Source organism: Mus musculus, chromosome 17 (genome assembly GCF_000001635.26).
Source record: "Mus musculus strain C57BL/6J chromosome 17, GRCm38.p6 C57BL/6J".
In the NCBI taxonomy this organism is placed as follows: domain Eukaryota; kingdom Metazoa; phylum Chordata; class Mammalia; order Rodentia; family Muridae; genus Mus; species Mus musculus.
Window position 1 is genome coordinate 63,346,692 of NC_000083.6, and position 14,770 is coordinate 63,361,461.

The 14,770-nt window shown below is 41.5% G+C and overlaps 1 protein-coding gene and 2 pseudogenes across 2 annotated transcripts in view; 1 reads left to right on the forward strand and 2 right to left on the reverse strand.

Annotated features, from left to right (window-relative positions):
- Positions 1–14,770, reverse strand: part of Fbxl17 (F-box and leucine-rich repeat protein 17) — a 458,236-nt gene that overhangs the window by 300,743 nt on the left and 142,723 nt on the right. For both annotated transcript variants that reach the window (XR_385343.4, NM_015794.1), the window contains exon 6: positions 10,057–10,187. Coding sequence is in view for 1 of the 2 variants with exons in the window: in NM_015794.1 (NP_056609.1) it covers positions 10,057–10,187 (131 nt within the window). In the remaining variant the exon portion in view is untranslated. The remainder of the gene's footprint in view (positions 1–10,056; positions 10,188–14,770) is intronic.
- Positions 229–751, reverse strand: Gm17228 (predicted gene 17228; annotated as a pseudogene).
- Gm18418 (predicted gene, 18418) lies at positions 750–1,543 on the forward strand (annotated as a pseudogene).

The following is a 14,770-nucleotide window of genomic DNA, read 5'->3' on the forward strand; positions in this document are numbered from 1 at the left end:
ACTGTTTAGGAAGGATTAGGAGGTGTGGCCTTGTTGGAAGAAGTGTGTCACTGTGGATGAGCTTTAAGGTTTCAAAAGCCCGAACTTGTAAGCTTTCAGGGCAGCTCCAGTGCCTTCCATGCCTGTGTGCTAGCTGCCAACCAAGACTGCCAACCAAGTCAGGATGGTCATGAACTCTACTACTCTCTGGAAACATAAGCCCTAAAAATTTCCTTAAAAATTGCCTTTGCCAGCCAGGTCCAGATACAACAATGGCGTGGGGAAGGGCGTAGCCCTCATAGATGCACACTGTGTGTGTGACCCCATCACCAGAGACCATGACAATGACAGTGGTGTGCCCAGATGCATACAAGGACAGCACTGCCTGAATGGCCACCTACATGGCTGTATTGAAGGTTTCAAACATTATCTGCGTCATCTTCTCTCTGGTAGCTTTGGGGTTCAGGGGGGCCTCGGTCAGAAGCACCGGGTGCTCCTCAGGGGCCACACGCAGCTCATTGTAGAAGGTGTGGTGCCAGATCTTCTCCATATCATCCCAGCTGGTGACAGTGCCATGCTCGATAGGATACTTTAGGGTCAGGATACCCCTCTTGCTCTGGGCCTCATCACCCACATAGGAGTCTTTCTGGCCCATGCCCAGCATGACGTCCTGGTGTCGTGGGCACCCTATTGATGGAAGGGAACATGGCCCTGGGGACGTCATTGCCAGCAAAGCCAGCTTTGCACATGCGGAGCCACTGTCAATGACGAGGTCCTGACTGAACAGGGCTACAGCTTTACCGCCACTGCTGAGAGGGAAAATATTTGTGACGTAAAGGAGAAGCTGTGCTATGTTGCCCTGGATTTTGAGCAAGAAATGGCTACTGCTGCGTCATCTTCCTCCTTGGAGAAAAGCTATGAGCTGCCCAATGGGGAAGTGATCACCATCGGCAATGAGTGGTTCCAGTGCCTGGAGGCACTCTTTCAGCCTTGCTTCCTGGGCATGGAGTCCTGTGGCATCCACAAGACCACCTTCAACTCCATCATGAAGTGTGATGTGGGCATCTGCAAAGACCTGTATGCCAATACAGTGCTGTCTGGTAGTACCACCATGTACGCGGGCATTGCTGACAGAATGCAGAAGGAGATCACAGCCGTAGCATGCACCACAATGAAGATCAAGATCAATGTTCACCCTGAGTGCAAGTACTCAGTCCGCATTGGCGGCTCCATCCTGGCCTCACTGTCCACCTTCTAGCAGATGTGGATCAGCAAGCAGGAGTACGATGAGTCGGGGCCCTCCATCGTCCAGTGCAAGTGTTTCTAGATGGACTGAGCAGGTGCCAGGCATCTGCTGCAGGAGCTGATTCTGAAGTATCGATTTGCCCTGGCAAATGTGCACACCTTGTGCTAGCCTCATGAGACTGGAATAAGCCTCTGAAAAGCAACTCGTCCTTGAACCTTGTATCTGATATCAGCACTGGATCATAGAACTTGTTGCTGATTTTTGACCTTGTATTCAAGTTAACTGTTCCCTTGGTATATGTTTAATACACTGTGCATATCTTGACTTAGTCTTTAGTTCATGTGGCTCAGTCACTTGGTGGCTGGGGAGAGCACTCTGTGGAAGAGAAATCCCCAGCCTGGTGGATCTCTGTGAGCTCCACGTAGTGATCTGTGCAGAGTACTAACCAACAGCAGACTTCCAGGTTTCCCAAGGCTGGCAAAGTCCGGGCCTTAGGACCCAGTTTCCATTCTGGGCTGTTACTTGCCTTGAGGTGGGAACATTTGCATCAACACCTGTAAATGTATCCATCCTTTTAATTGATGTAAGGTTTTTTTTTTGTACTCAATTCTTTAAGAAATGACAAATTTTGGTTTTCTACCATTCAGTGAGAACATTAGGCCCCAGCAACACGTCACTGTGTAAAGAGAAATAAAAGTGCTGCAGTAACTGGGGGAAAATGCCTTTGCCTTGGTGTTTTGGCATAGTGATAGTAAAGCAACCATGACACGCCAGTATCAACCACTCCACACTCCAGAGGAAGGACAGCACGGGTACAGGTGCCAGGGTGCCAGGGTGAGGCTGGTGTGGCGGTGGCATTGTTAACCAGTGTCATTAAGAGATAGGGCTGGCTGTTTGCTAGGCAGGTGTGAGACTCCTGGGCTCATGTAAGCTTCCTGTTTCATCTTCCTAAGACACTGGCACTAAGGGTGTTGGCACTATATGCACCAATGCCATATTTTTTTAAAGATTTATTATTTATTTAATGTATATGAGGACACTGTAGCTGTCCTCAGACACAGCAGAAGAGGGCATTGGATCCCTTTACAGATGGTTGTGAGCCACATGTGGTTGTTGGGAATTGAACTCAAAATCTCTGGAAGAGCAGTCAGTACTCCTAACCACTGAGCCTTCTTCTCTTCTCTGCCACCCCAATGGCATATTTTTATGTCCTCTCTATTTCCAAGCTTTCATGCTTACAGAGAAGAAAATTGCCCAAACTGCACAGTGCCTCAGCTGAGAAGCATCCTCTCCCCCACCCCGTTTAGCGTTCAACAGAGGGTAAACTATTCTCAAGCCCAAATCCAACTATGCCACTGCACTGAGTAGACAGGCTTGTCCCTTGGGCAACCTTTAAACCTCAGCCTCTCTGAGAATTAAGTAATATTAGGGATTGGAGTGAAATAAAAGTCTAGGTCCACTGTGACATGACATTCACGGGAAGAGGTAGATTAACCACTCGGCTCTGGAACACTTATAAATACAATATATAGCATATGCTCACAAAACAAGTCCTGGAAATAAAACACAATGGGCACTCAGCAAACATCTGATATCACCAACACCTGCTCGGGTCCTCTCTGAACTTTATTTCTAAATATCACTGCTTTTTATTGAATCAACGGAAATTTGAAAGAAGAAACAGAATAAACACCCAGAGATGATCAAGGGAGTTAGAAAAGTCTTCCTGTAAAACCTCATTGAGTTATACATGAGCTGGGGCGCTGTCAGTCTCACTGAGAGGCGTGCGATACGCATCCGCCACTGCACAAGTGCAGCCCACAGAAACCCTAGAGCACGACAAGGGGATTTATCTTTCTGAACAAGAACACTTAATGCGAAACACAAAAAAATCACTAGCCAACTCTAAGCAATACCTCCGACTTCCTCTTTAGAAAGACACGCACAAAGACTAAGGATGTAGCTTGGTGGTAGAGCCCATGCCCACAATGCATTAGACCCTGCACGGGACCCCAGCACCAGAATGAATTAGTAACATTACTGATAGGTTTGAAGCTGGAAAGAGTTTACAGAACTAGCTTATCCATGCTGAATACTCAATAAATTGTTTTTATAACAGTCCTGTTTGCCTTTGGTACTGGAAGTCTATTAATGAAAACAAATGTTTTATCTATTTAAAGCTGAATTCTGTTCCCTTCTGTAGCTTCTACCTGTTGGTCAAAGTCCTGATATCTGAAATGACAGCAATAACAAGAAAAAACTAAACTAGGTAAAATAATTAACTCTATCAGCTGTTAAAGTTTTTGCAAGACTCAACTTACAACAAACTATTTGATTTAAAATATTAAATATCTAAAAAATCATTACAGTTTAATATATTTTCATAAAGTATGAATTTAAAATATATATTAAATTTTCATATAGTCTAATATATATATTTCATATGTGCACACATATATGTACAAAATATATGCTACATTTGTGCAAGTGCCAGAGAAGGAAGAGCATGGCACTGGATCCCCTGAAGTTGGAATTACAGGTAATTGGGAACCAAACATAGGTTCTCTGGAAGACCAAGAAACGATAGCTACTGAGCTAACCCCTGGTCCTTGTATTCTAAATTTTAATGAAGAAAAATTCAGCTTTGTAGCCTGGGTAGGAGAAAGACAGAAAAAATATGGATCATGTCAGATAAAGAAAATGGCCAACAGCCCAAGTCACCCTGAAGATATTGCTGATTAAAAAAAAGAAAAGCTAACTTAAAGATAGGCTAATTTAAACTTTTACAAGAGAAGACATGAGCTCAGAACTTTCATGAAAATTTTCTTCATCTAAAAAAAAATCTTGTGTACCTGAAAAGAAAGTACCAATTAGAGTCCAAGATTTAAACATCTCCATATCTTACAGTGAAGCCTTTTATGGAAAGAAAAGACTAACCCAGAAAATTATGGCAATGATCGTTTTTCTCCAACAACCACTGCTGAGGTTTGGATGTGACTGAGGGTATAAATCACCCACAGGTTGGCCGCTGAGTTCTCACTGTGCAGGACCCTTTAAGATATGAAGGCTTGCAAAGGATCATGGTAGTTCTCACCTGACCTGCAACCTTTCTCTGGCATCCTGGCTCACCACATGATCTCTTCCTGCTATTATTATGCATCCATCAGAAGAACCCCCCCCCCACACACACACAATCAAGCTCCTGACAAGACAGTCAACCTCCCAAACTGTAAACTGAACAGGCCTCTTTGCATTACAGGCTGTCTAACACATGTCATTGCATGCATTCTGTCCACCCTGGGGTTCTGCTGTCACAAGGACCCCTAGCTTTGCTGTGCTTTGCAACATTAGCTAGTTGCTGTCTGAGAATCTGCCATTTCTCGCACGTTACTGCCACACACTGCTTCAGGGGCAGCACAGTGCACCGCAGATTAAAGGGCCATTCACTACAGAGATGCAGTGCATAGGAACTAACTAGGTTATTTTTTTTTTAATTTCAGGACCTGTGTTAATATTTTTTAATTGAAAAACCTACATTTTTGACAAAAAAAAAAAGGCTATTTCTTTTAACTCTTATTGATAAAATCAACAACGAGGAACTCTTACTGCTCTGAAGAAACTCAGACTCCTCCAAGTGTTTTTACATATCAGCCTTCTGTACCTAAATGTGCAGCTTTTGCATTCTGTGCCCGTCATGGAAAAACCCCAAAGACCAAATTGATTGTAAATAACAAAAGATTTATATCAAATACAGATAAATATCCAATAATCTTGGAGTCAGAGAATAGAGAAGACATAATAACCAGATGTTCAATTTAAATCACAGATAGAACCCACCTGGTATTCTCCTTTCACAGACACTTGGATTGTGTTTGTATTTGAAAGCAATGGTAAATGTCAATGCCTACCCTCCCATCCTTCTGAACACAGGGAAATACCACGCTGTGCAATCCTTTCAGTACCAGAGCTTTTAGGAAACAACAAAGAGAGGGAACAGCATGTCTTAGTCACACAGATCAATTTCAAGACCACAGAATACTATCCATTAGAGTTAGGGATGTAGCTCCATGGTAGGACTTCAATGTATCACATGCAAAGCCCTTGATTCGACTCTACCCCCACAAAATCCCAGCCAAACAACAGAAAGCAAACCAGATATCATGATCAAAATGAGAACAGACTTAAATTACTATACAGTTTTAAATATTGAGTTTAGAAAAAATTTCACAGACAAGATTTTTAAATGTAGGAAAACAGAAACAATTGAAGTTTATTAAACCAGCATTTTATAGACACAACTTTGTAATGTTAATAAGGTTTTTCATATATGAATACACAAAACAACATCTAAAGGTTCTAGACCAGTGTTTCTCAACCTGTGCAATGCTGTAATTCTTTAATACAGTTCCTCATGGTGTGATGACCCTCAATCATAAAATTATCTCATTGCCACTTCAATGTAGCTACATGTATCAATCATAATGTAAATATATGATATGCAGAATATCTGATACATGAACTCCCAAAGGGATCACAACTGACAGGTTGAGAGAGAGAGAGAGAGAGAGAGAGAGAGAGGGAGAGATTTTACCATAAACACAAATCTAATAATTTTCAATATATTAATAGTGGATTAATTCCATCTATGAAATAGAAAACTTACTTATGACCCATTTTGTCCCCACCAAGTTTCCACAGTAGTAATTACAGAAAATACATCCATCTGAAAGCCAAAAAAGTCAAACAAATGATCTAAATGTCATAGGAATAGTTTGACGTGGAGGCTTAAGCAAGAGTGCTTGCCACTGCTTACCTGGGCAGTAACTGCTCCTGCTCTATCCTGACCAAGCTCATTATTAGCATTACGTCTCATGTCACCTAGAAGACCAACCCTACAGTAGCAGAGACTCAGCGATCTACACTCTGAGACACAGTACCAAGTACTTAGCACTGCTTCCTGATTTACAGAGGGACAGTGCTAATGAGCAAACATAGAACCGAAGCTAATTAATAGGCTAAATGCATTAGTGCAATCCAAGCACTCTCTCTATGAAAGGTTACTAACCCATCTCGGCTAAGTGCTGAAGTCATAATTAAGTCTGATGGGAAGGCCTAGATTTATACCAATATAATTACAAATATTACTTAGCTTAGTGATACAGCATGGCAGGAACAATGAGATGAGTAATTTAGATGATACTGCAAAGTGGGTTTTAATGTCTGAAACTTCTATTACGGTACACAGGGTAAGTGCAAGTGGTGTAATTAAAACTAAAAGAGTCTGATCTCCAGAACTCTGCTGCTCGACTCATTAAAATGCATGTTTTCTCAATTAATCCAAACTTTTCCATTAAAAACATAAAAATACACTTTCATTCCTTGGAAATAAATCTCCACGGTACTTATTATATTTAGAATCAAACACTAAATAATCATTACAGATAAGTACAAAAAGGAAATTATAGAGACCAAGAAGTTGAGTCCACAAAGCCAGAAAAAGAAAGAAAGGGCAAAGGATCAGCCGTCCACTTTCCCATCGTGAGGCCCCCATTCGGGCCAAGTGAGCGTCTGAAGGGCGAGAAGACTAAGATCCCGGAGCACATCCGCTTTAAACAGAGTGCTCGCTTAGGAGGTAGGCGATCCACAAGTCACGCACACCTTCCAGATCATTTACCAGGCGCAGCGCTTTCTGATGACTGAGTACACTTCTGACCCTCTGGCTATCTCTGGCTCTTAGGTCATGTGTACAGAAACTAGAATGTGGCCACAGTTCTGCAGGAGGACTGTGCTGTCTTTTAATTTAATATATTCCTACAACACTTGCGTGACTATTGAGCAGTGAGAAATACAAGACGCTTATATACTTGACTGTATTACTCGCCACGAGAAGCTCTTAGAGAACATGCAAAGCTGTCATGTAACTGTCTGTAAAGTGGAATACTGATCATGGAGACACCTTAATTTTTAAATTTATATCATTCAATTTTCTTTAAATATTTGGTTTACTTTGTAAAGCAAATGTCACCAAAAACAATAAATACATCTTAACAAACTTTGATTCTTTATAATTTTAAAAAGTCCATTACACTTTTGAAGAGAATTTTAAAAATCTGTACATTTAATTTTTAAATTGATATCAATTATTTTTCCTTGATTACTTGGCTTACCTGGTAAAATAAAAATTACCAAAAACAGTAAATACATTTTAACAAATTTTAATTGCAAAAAGTCAAAGGTGTTTTAAAGAAAATTAAAAAAAAAAAACCAGTAAATTTTTCAGGACTAATCTGATTCAATAAAAATGTAACAGAGAAAAAACCTGTGAAACACAAATAAGAAAAGGAAAGTTCCTCATGACGTCACCTTAGGACGTACTTGGGCAGACTGAAAATGTCAGAAACACAGGCAGAACATCAAACTGCAAGGCTTCCACATAGCAAAGCAAACACCAGCGTGAAGAGAAAGTCACAGAATGAGAGAAAATGTTTACAGGATGTATGTGTAAGTAACCCAAATACATGTGACTCAACAGCAAAAACCAAGTGGCCTGATTTTTAAAGTAGACAATAGATCTTTTTAAAAAAGCAGTTAAGCGTGGTAAGATCATTAGTTAAAAAAAGCAGTTAAGCGTGGTAAGATCATTAGTTATCAAGCACAGTGATGGCCAGATATCCTGAACCACGCCTGCAACCTCAGCACTAAGCAAGGTTGAGAGTCTCTTTCAGTGGAATGTAGTGAGAATTCTGGGATTTTGGTTAATTTAAAAAACACAGAAATATTGTAAGAATATGTTTTTGTTTTAATCCCAGGTGTGGTGATATGGGGCTAGCACCCCATAGCAGGTACCTATGAATCACTTCATGTTCTAGCACAGGCATGGTTTTGAGACATGATTATGTGACATTCGGAATTATGAGATCATTCCACAGAATATATAAATGCAAGGGCCCCAAGAGGTGGGGTAGGTGGTTGTTACTCATTGGTTGTGGTTTGTTAGTAGTTCTGCCCAAAGAATAAACAAGAAATCTCTTAACTCTCTCCTGTTGAGTGATGGGAGTAAAACTATATAATAAAGGGTAACAAAAAGAAGAACCCAAAAAGAAGCAAACACCAGCAACAGGCAAAGAAGAATCAGAAAGAAAGAAATTGGATTTAAGGATCTCTCCCTGTCTCTATCTCTCTCCTAGGGGGATGGGAGAAAGAAGAAGCCAGGAGATAGCAAAGACAAGCTACAGTGGGACACAGTAAGTCCCCATGTCACCCCCTTAGCAAGAGTGCCTTTTAAGACAGGAGAAATTGAAAACTAAAATAATTGCTTATAAATTCACAGACTACACAGACCCTCTGTGCATGTTCACTGCAAGGGTTAGTTCGTCAATACAGCAAACAGTAGGCACAGTCCTGACAAACTCCATACGGGCCGACCATAGGCCTACTATGGAGCATGGATCCAGTGACCCAGGAAGTCAAAGGACACCTGTGCTCAACAGATTTGTAGACATGATCTCTGTCATTTGAGGAAGATGCAAGAACTGGCCTTCTGGAAATTAAAAGGATCCTGGTAATTTGCCATAACTTAGACAGGAGTAAGACGTTCAAGACACTGGCTACAGACAATGACATTCATACTGTATGTTTTTAAAGGACAAGAGGGGATTTTGACCATTGAGTTTTTGCATTTTCAAAAAATTACAAATGGATAAATGCTTCAGGAGATATATTTGCTTAGTCTAATTTAGATATTACATCATTTAAATATGCATCGAAACTTTACATGGAACACCATAAATATATTCAATTGTAATTTTTATGGATTGGTTCAAATTTGAAAATAAATAAATGATAGAAAAATTACTACAAAAATTCTACTAAGACTTACACAAAGACCATCATATAACTTGAAGAATAATTTAGGGTAATCTGTTGTTATAATTGGAAAAAATGGAGTCTATACCACTATTTTTAAAATATAAAAAGAAATTTAAAAAATAAGAAGAGAGAGAAGCCATAGGTTTAAAGCATTATTGGGGTAAGCGTAATATATTATTTTTCCTACTTACAAAATATTTCTATCTAAACAATCATTAGCTTTAGACAGAACAGTATGTTTTATTTTCAAAGCAAACTCTCTGTAACGGCCTATCTTTAAAAAGAGTAAAGAAAAGTTGGTGGGCCAGGCTCTCAGATCTGTCCTCGTGCACCTGCCTCCTCTGCAGTACCAGGAGCGACAGTTGGGGGGGGGGGGGGGGCACTGTGCACTCACCTGTGTTATGAAAGCCTACTTGCAAGACTTGTACCCTATCTTTTTCTAACTCAGTGCAATATTTCAGAGGAAAAAAAATGGGTTTACCATTACTTTAAGAAAAATCCCATTTTATATCTTCTCTATTGTGTATTAAACTGCTGATCACGTGGGTCTGTCTAAAAGCAGCTCACATCTGTAAGACATGAGGTCATCATCACTAGGAAAAGGTCTAAATGCAAAAAGTTTGCGTAATTCCTCAGAACCACTGACAAGGTCAACCACAACAATTAACCACAAACATTTCAGAGCCTTAAGAAAGACAAACAATATATGCTTCAGAAGGATCAAAGAAGGAACTAAACCGCTATGGTTGTAGTTGTTCCAACAAACAAGTACCAAAGCACATGAAACCTTGCTGCATCTGTGAGGAGCAGGCACTGAAGAGTCTTTCTGAACCCTTCCTGCTCCTGCCTTCGCAGACACAGCTGCAGCAGGTCTGACTTAATGTGGACCTGTCCTGGCACGGCAGCTCTCAGGACCGCTAAGCTCTTCTCTGGACACGCGCCTAAAACATTACAGTGGTTACCTGTCGTTTATGATCCAGTTCAGACAGAGATTCAGAGAGCTGAGATTTTTGCACCTCTTGACGATTTCCATCACGGTTTCATTATCCAGTTCAGTGATGTGACGGAGGTCTAAGCTGGACAGGTTCCTTAGCTAATGACAGAAATAAAAGCAAGATAAAAAAAATAAGTGTCAACTTAAATCTCAAAATTGTAACAGCATCTATGTAGGAGTAGCACCAATGTACAGTATTTATTGTATATGAGATTGTCTAGTCTTTTAATTAAATAGCTGTCAAAGTATTTAACACAGAAAATTTTAGATAATTGTGGAAATCTATGATGAATATATGAGCGGGCAACAAATATTAAAAAAAAAAAAAGTTTTCCTGAAATACCATTACAGTGAAGAAGTAGCGACATGTGACAGGAAGTGCCTAGGTTCCTACAGGGTTCAATTTCAGGTATTTATCTTCAAACCTAAAACGTACAAGCTTTGCATATTTTAATCTATGAAGCGAACCCCAGTACTTCATAGCTGTCGTAGTGGCATTCCATCGTACTCTCTGAATGGATCCTTTAGAGGCGCATGTCTAATTGTAGCACCCCAACCCCTATCTCTTCATTTCTCTTATTCCTTTTCTGAGGATCCATAATGTTCTGTCTCCAAAGGCAAATTACTAACATTTATGTAAAGATGACGTATCATTCTCTTCAAATATGGTATGTCCATGTAAGCAATTTTTGCTTAGTAACAGACAAGAGAATTATTCTGGAAGCACTTGTTAGACTAGATACACTCTACCACCTTGCAAATGTGTGTGTGCCTTAATATGCCTCCTTATACCGCAGGAGTGACTCCGCAGATCAGAGGCTGATGCTGAAATGGACAGACCGTCGCATACTACTCAAGTGTCGCATACTACTCAAGAGGGTTCAACTTAATCAGTGAGCATCCTGTGAGTGGAGAATCTTACTCAGCTTGACAGAGAGAAGTGACAGAACCTACGACAGTCACCTTAGCACATCATCAAAGAGAGCCAATGTCCTCTCTAAAACAGTGGAAATGCAGAGGGGCCAGGAGCCACAGACTGTGAGGGCCCTCAGCTGACAGCTAGTAAGAAATGAGGACGAAAACCTACAAGCTTAATTGTGTCAAATACCTAAAGGAAAAACAAGCAAAACCCAGATTCTGTCCTTGAACTTTCCCAAAGACACACATTCCAACTCGCGCCTTGACTCTGCCCTGGAAGTACCTATAACACAGACAGACAGACAGACAGACAGACAGACAGCCATTGAATTTAACAACAGTGGGATAATGAATTTGGGCAATGTCAGCTAAGACTGTGAAAGGCTGTAACAGCAGCACTTAGAAGCTAGAACACTGCATTTATACTGAAGGCCTGAAGGAGCCCTCCTAGGATGAGCTGTCTTCTCTAGACCACCATCCAAACCTTCCTTGGAGAAGGTTATTTCTGTGGGAAACAGAATTGTAGGTTTGACCCAATTATCAAAGGCCTCAGAGCAGACAACTCTCACCTAAGACAGCTCAGCTTAAATCCCCCAAGAAGTAGACACTAAAATTCAGGTGATACCTGGGTATGGTCAACTGCTGAGCGATTCAAACATGACCAGGGTGTCAAGCCTCCAACTCCTTCCTACTGAGTTTACATCTGTGTGCAGGTGGTGTCTACCCTACTGGCCACAGCACTAGAGAATGAAAGTTCATGAAAGAGTTGGGGAGGAGTCAGCTCAGCAGCTTCCCAAACTTGCCTTGGATCTCAGACCGCAAGGCAGAAGCCACACACAGAGCTGAGGCACCATGGCTCTCTGCTGTCTGAAGCATGCTGCACGACGGTGGGAAGAAGAGGTGGATGAGACGTGAATAGAGAAAGATGGACCACGCAGGTACACGCTAGAGGCAGGCTGTTTCTGCAGGGGCTCCTTCCAAGGCTACTACACACTGTCTATCTGCACACAGAGACTCTTCAGAAGCCTACTCTGTGCTGGGCCTCTCTGGTCAGATGTTCAATGACATCAAATCCAGCACAGTACCAGATCCAGGGAAACAAAACTCCAGGAAGCAGGCAAGACCAGGCAAGAAGAAAGGAGCTCTGGTAGTTCCTAGTCTGCTTGGCCTCACTAACCAGAGCACGCTGCAAGAGAAGAGCCTCCCACTTGGTAAAAACAAACTGGACCAAGTATGGTGTGAATTGAGTGGTTTAATCCCAGCACTGGGGAGGCAGAGGCAGGCAGCCTATGTGAGCCACAGACCAGGCAGGACTATGTACTAAGACCATGTCTCCAGTATCTATATCTCCTTGATCTTTGACCCTTACTTCTCTGCAGGTTACTCTGCTGGGAGGAAACAAAACAAACACATTTTCAAGCACCTAAGGGAACTGAAAAGAAAACAAACAAAACTGATACAAAGTAATTGGAGTCAGTAAAAATCCAAAGGGCTCACACTCTGCTCCTGCAAATGCTTGCATCCCTCCCAATAACTGACATCCCTCCACACAATAATGAATCAGCACAGTCTACAGCAACAGCCTGGGAGCAAAGTGCCAGGCTGAGGGGAAGGACGAGCCCTCATGACAAGTGGACATCAGAAGACTGAGATAAAATCAGAGAGGACAGTAATGCCAAAGGGATGAAACTCAAAGTCCCAGTGTTGTCATAAGTAGACTGTTTATTATGTTTTAAGGAAAGTGGCACAGTAATGGTTTATAAGACTACACGGACAACAAAGAGGATCTGGCCCCATCCTCTCACTGTCAGAGGCACACTGGAAAACAGACAGGTACAGTAAGCACAGTGCTAACCCCAATGCCTAGTTAATTCCCTTGCTCTAAGTATGGCCAGGAACTGTCAACAGACGGGGATTCTTCAGCTCCTTGTGATGGGCAGCAGGAAAGTAGGAATATTAGTCCTATCCTGCTAAAAGCTGATTCCTTCCAGTACGTACACCCAACTGAACCGAGCTCTGTAAAGCAAAGCAGCTCCGGTTACACAGAGGATGCATTCAGACTCCAGGATTGAGGACACCGAGGCGGGCACATCCTTGTATTCTCTCATGGTCACATCACATACCAGCAGAAGATTATATGTCTGCAGCAGGCCAGGGTTGGATACATTAAATGAATGTACTTAATGCCAAAGAAATATGTGTTTTTAAATTGTTAAAAAGGTAAATTCCTTCAAATATTTTATCAAAATAAATTATTTTGAAAAGGAAGATATTGAGCATATACATTTTTAAAAAGCTAGAAAGAAAGTAAGACAGAAAGAGAGAGAGAGAGAAAGAGAGAGAGAGAGAGAGAGAGAGAGAGAGAGAGAGAGAGAAAGAAAGGGAGAAAGAATGCAGTTGTTTGTACCAGCTCAGTGCCTCATCTTGAGGAAGACAACTGAGAATCCCAAAGGTTTAAGCAATTCTGCGAAAGTGAATAATGAAAGAAAGATGTTAGCACATCCAAACTATGTTACAGACTTGTAAGACTCCTAAGACATTCTGTAGAACTAACCCACAGCAGGAAAGTGCAACACCAGGCTGAACTATAGGTAACGAAACTCTTGATTTTGACTGACTCTTGAACACTCACAGAGCCACATCCAGGTCCACCTGTTGCAAGGTGGACCAGATGATGGTACCAGGCCACCAGTGCATGTCACTGATTGATATTTACAATCCATAGTGGAGCTAACAGGTATGCCCTGACTCACATGCCAGGGCATGCAAGACAGTATAGACAAACACTGGACACACTAAGGCTCATTGCTTTTATGAGCTGGCAGTCCCTGACTGGTGTATGTTCACATGGCCTTCCTATGATCATTTGACCAACACCTGCAGAACTCTGACAGCATGCAGGGTTGGCTGCAGGACGCTAACCCCCGGGATACCATCAGAAGACACAGACCCAGCATCTCTACAGGCTTGGCATTTTAGTCAGAACTCACAAACAGCCCTGTCAAATTCATCACATTCATTTGCTTGCTGGGAAACATTTCAACAGTGCCCTCCAGTGCTTCATTAAAAGCTACCTGAAATAATCCCACATAGTCTAAAACAGATAATTACATCTAGAGAAACTGACATCTTAATTAAGCCTGCTTTCCTTATAATTCACCAGTAGTCTTGGGGTACACAAATCCCAAAGGATTTGAGTAAGCAAAGCCTTTCCACCCCAGCATTTTCAGACACAGGGTGAGACATTAAAAAAAAAAGTCAGAATGCAAAATTTAATAACCACTTTTCAGTTTAATACTGCACTGTTCAAAAGAAATTAGCTTGCAGCCATTCACATTGAAAGACAAAAATTAGTGGATGATTGGTATGTCCAGGTCTGTGTTTAAATATAAAATGAGAAACTCAAACATTACCTAGGAAACATGGAATACGAGGAATACAAAGATGTCTCCAAATGTCTTCAATTTTCCTTAAGACCAAGAAAAGATGAAAAAAAAAGGAAAAGAAAAACAGGGAAGGGCACAAGTGGAAGCCCAGATAGGAGGATAAAAATATACACACAGGGAGAGAGAAAGGGAGGGAGGAAAGAAGGGAGGAAGGGAGAGAGGGAGGGAGGGAGGAAAAAGGGGGGAAGAAGGGAGGAAGAAGGGAGGGAAGGAGCAGGGGCTGGCCACATTGTACAAGATGACTATGGTGAATGAAACAAGGAGACACAGAGTGTGTTCCCACAAGCCAAATAGATAAATACGTTTAAGTGACAATTA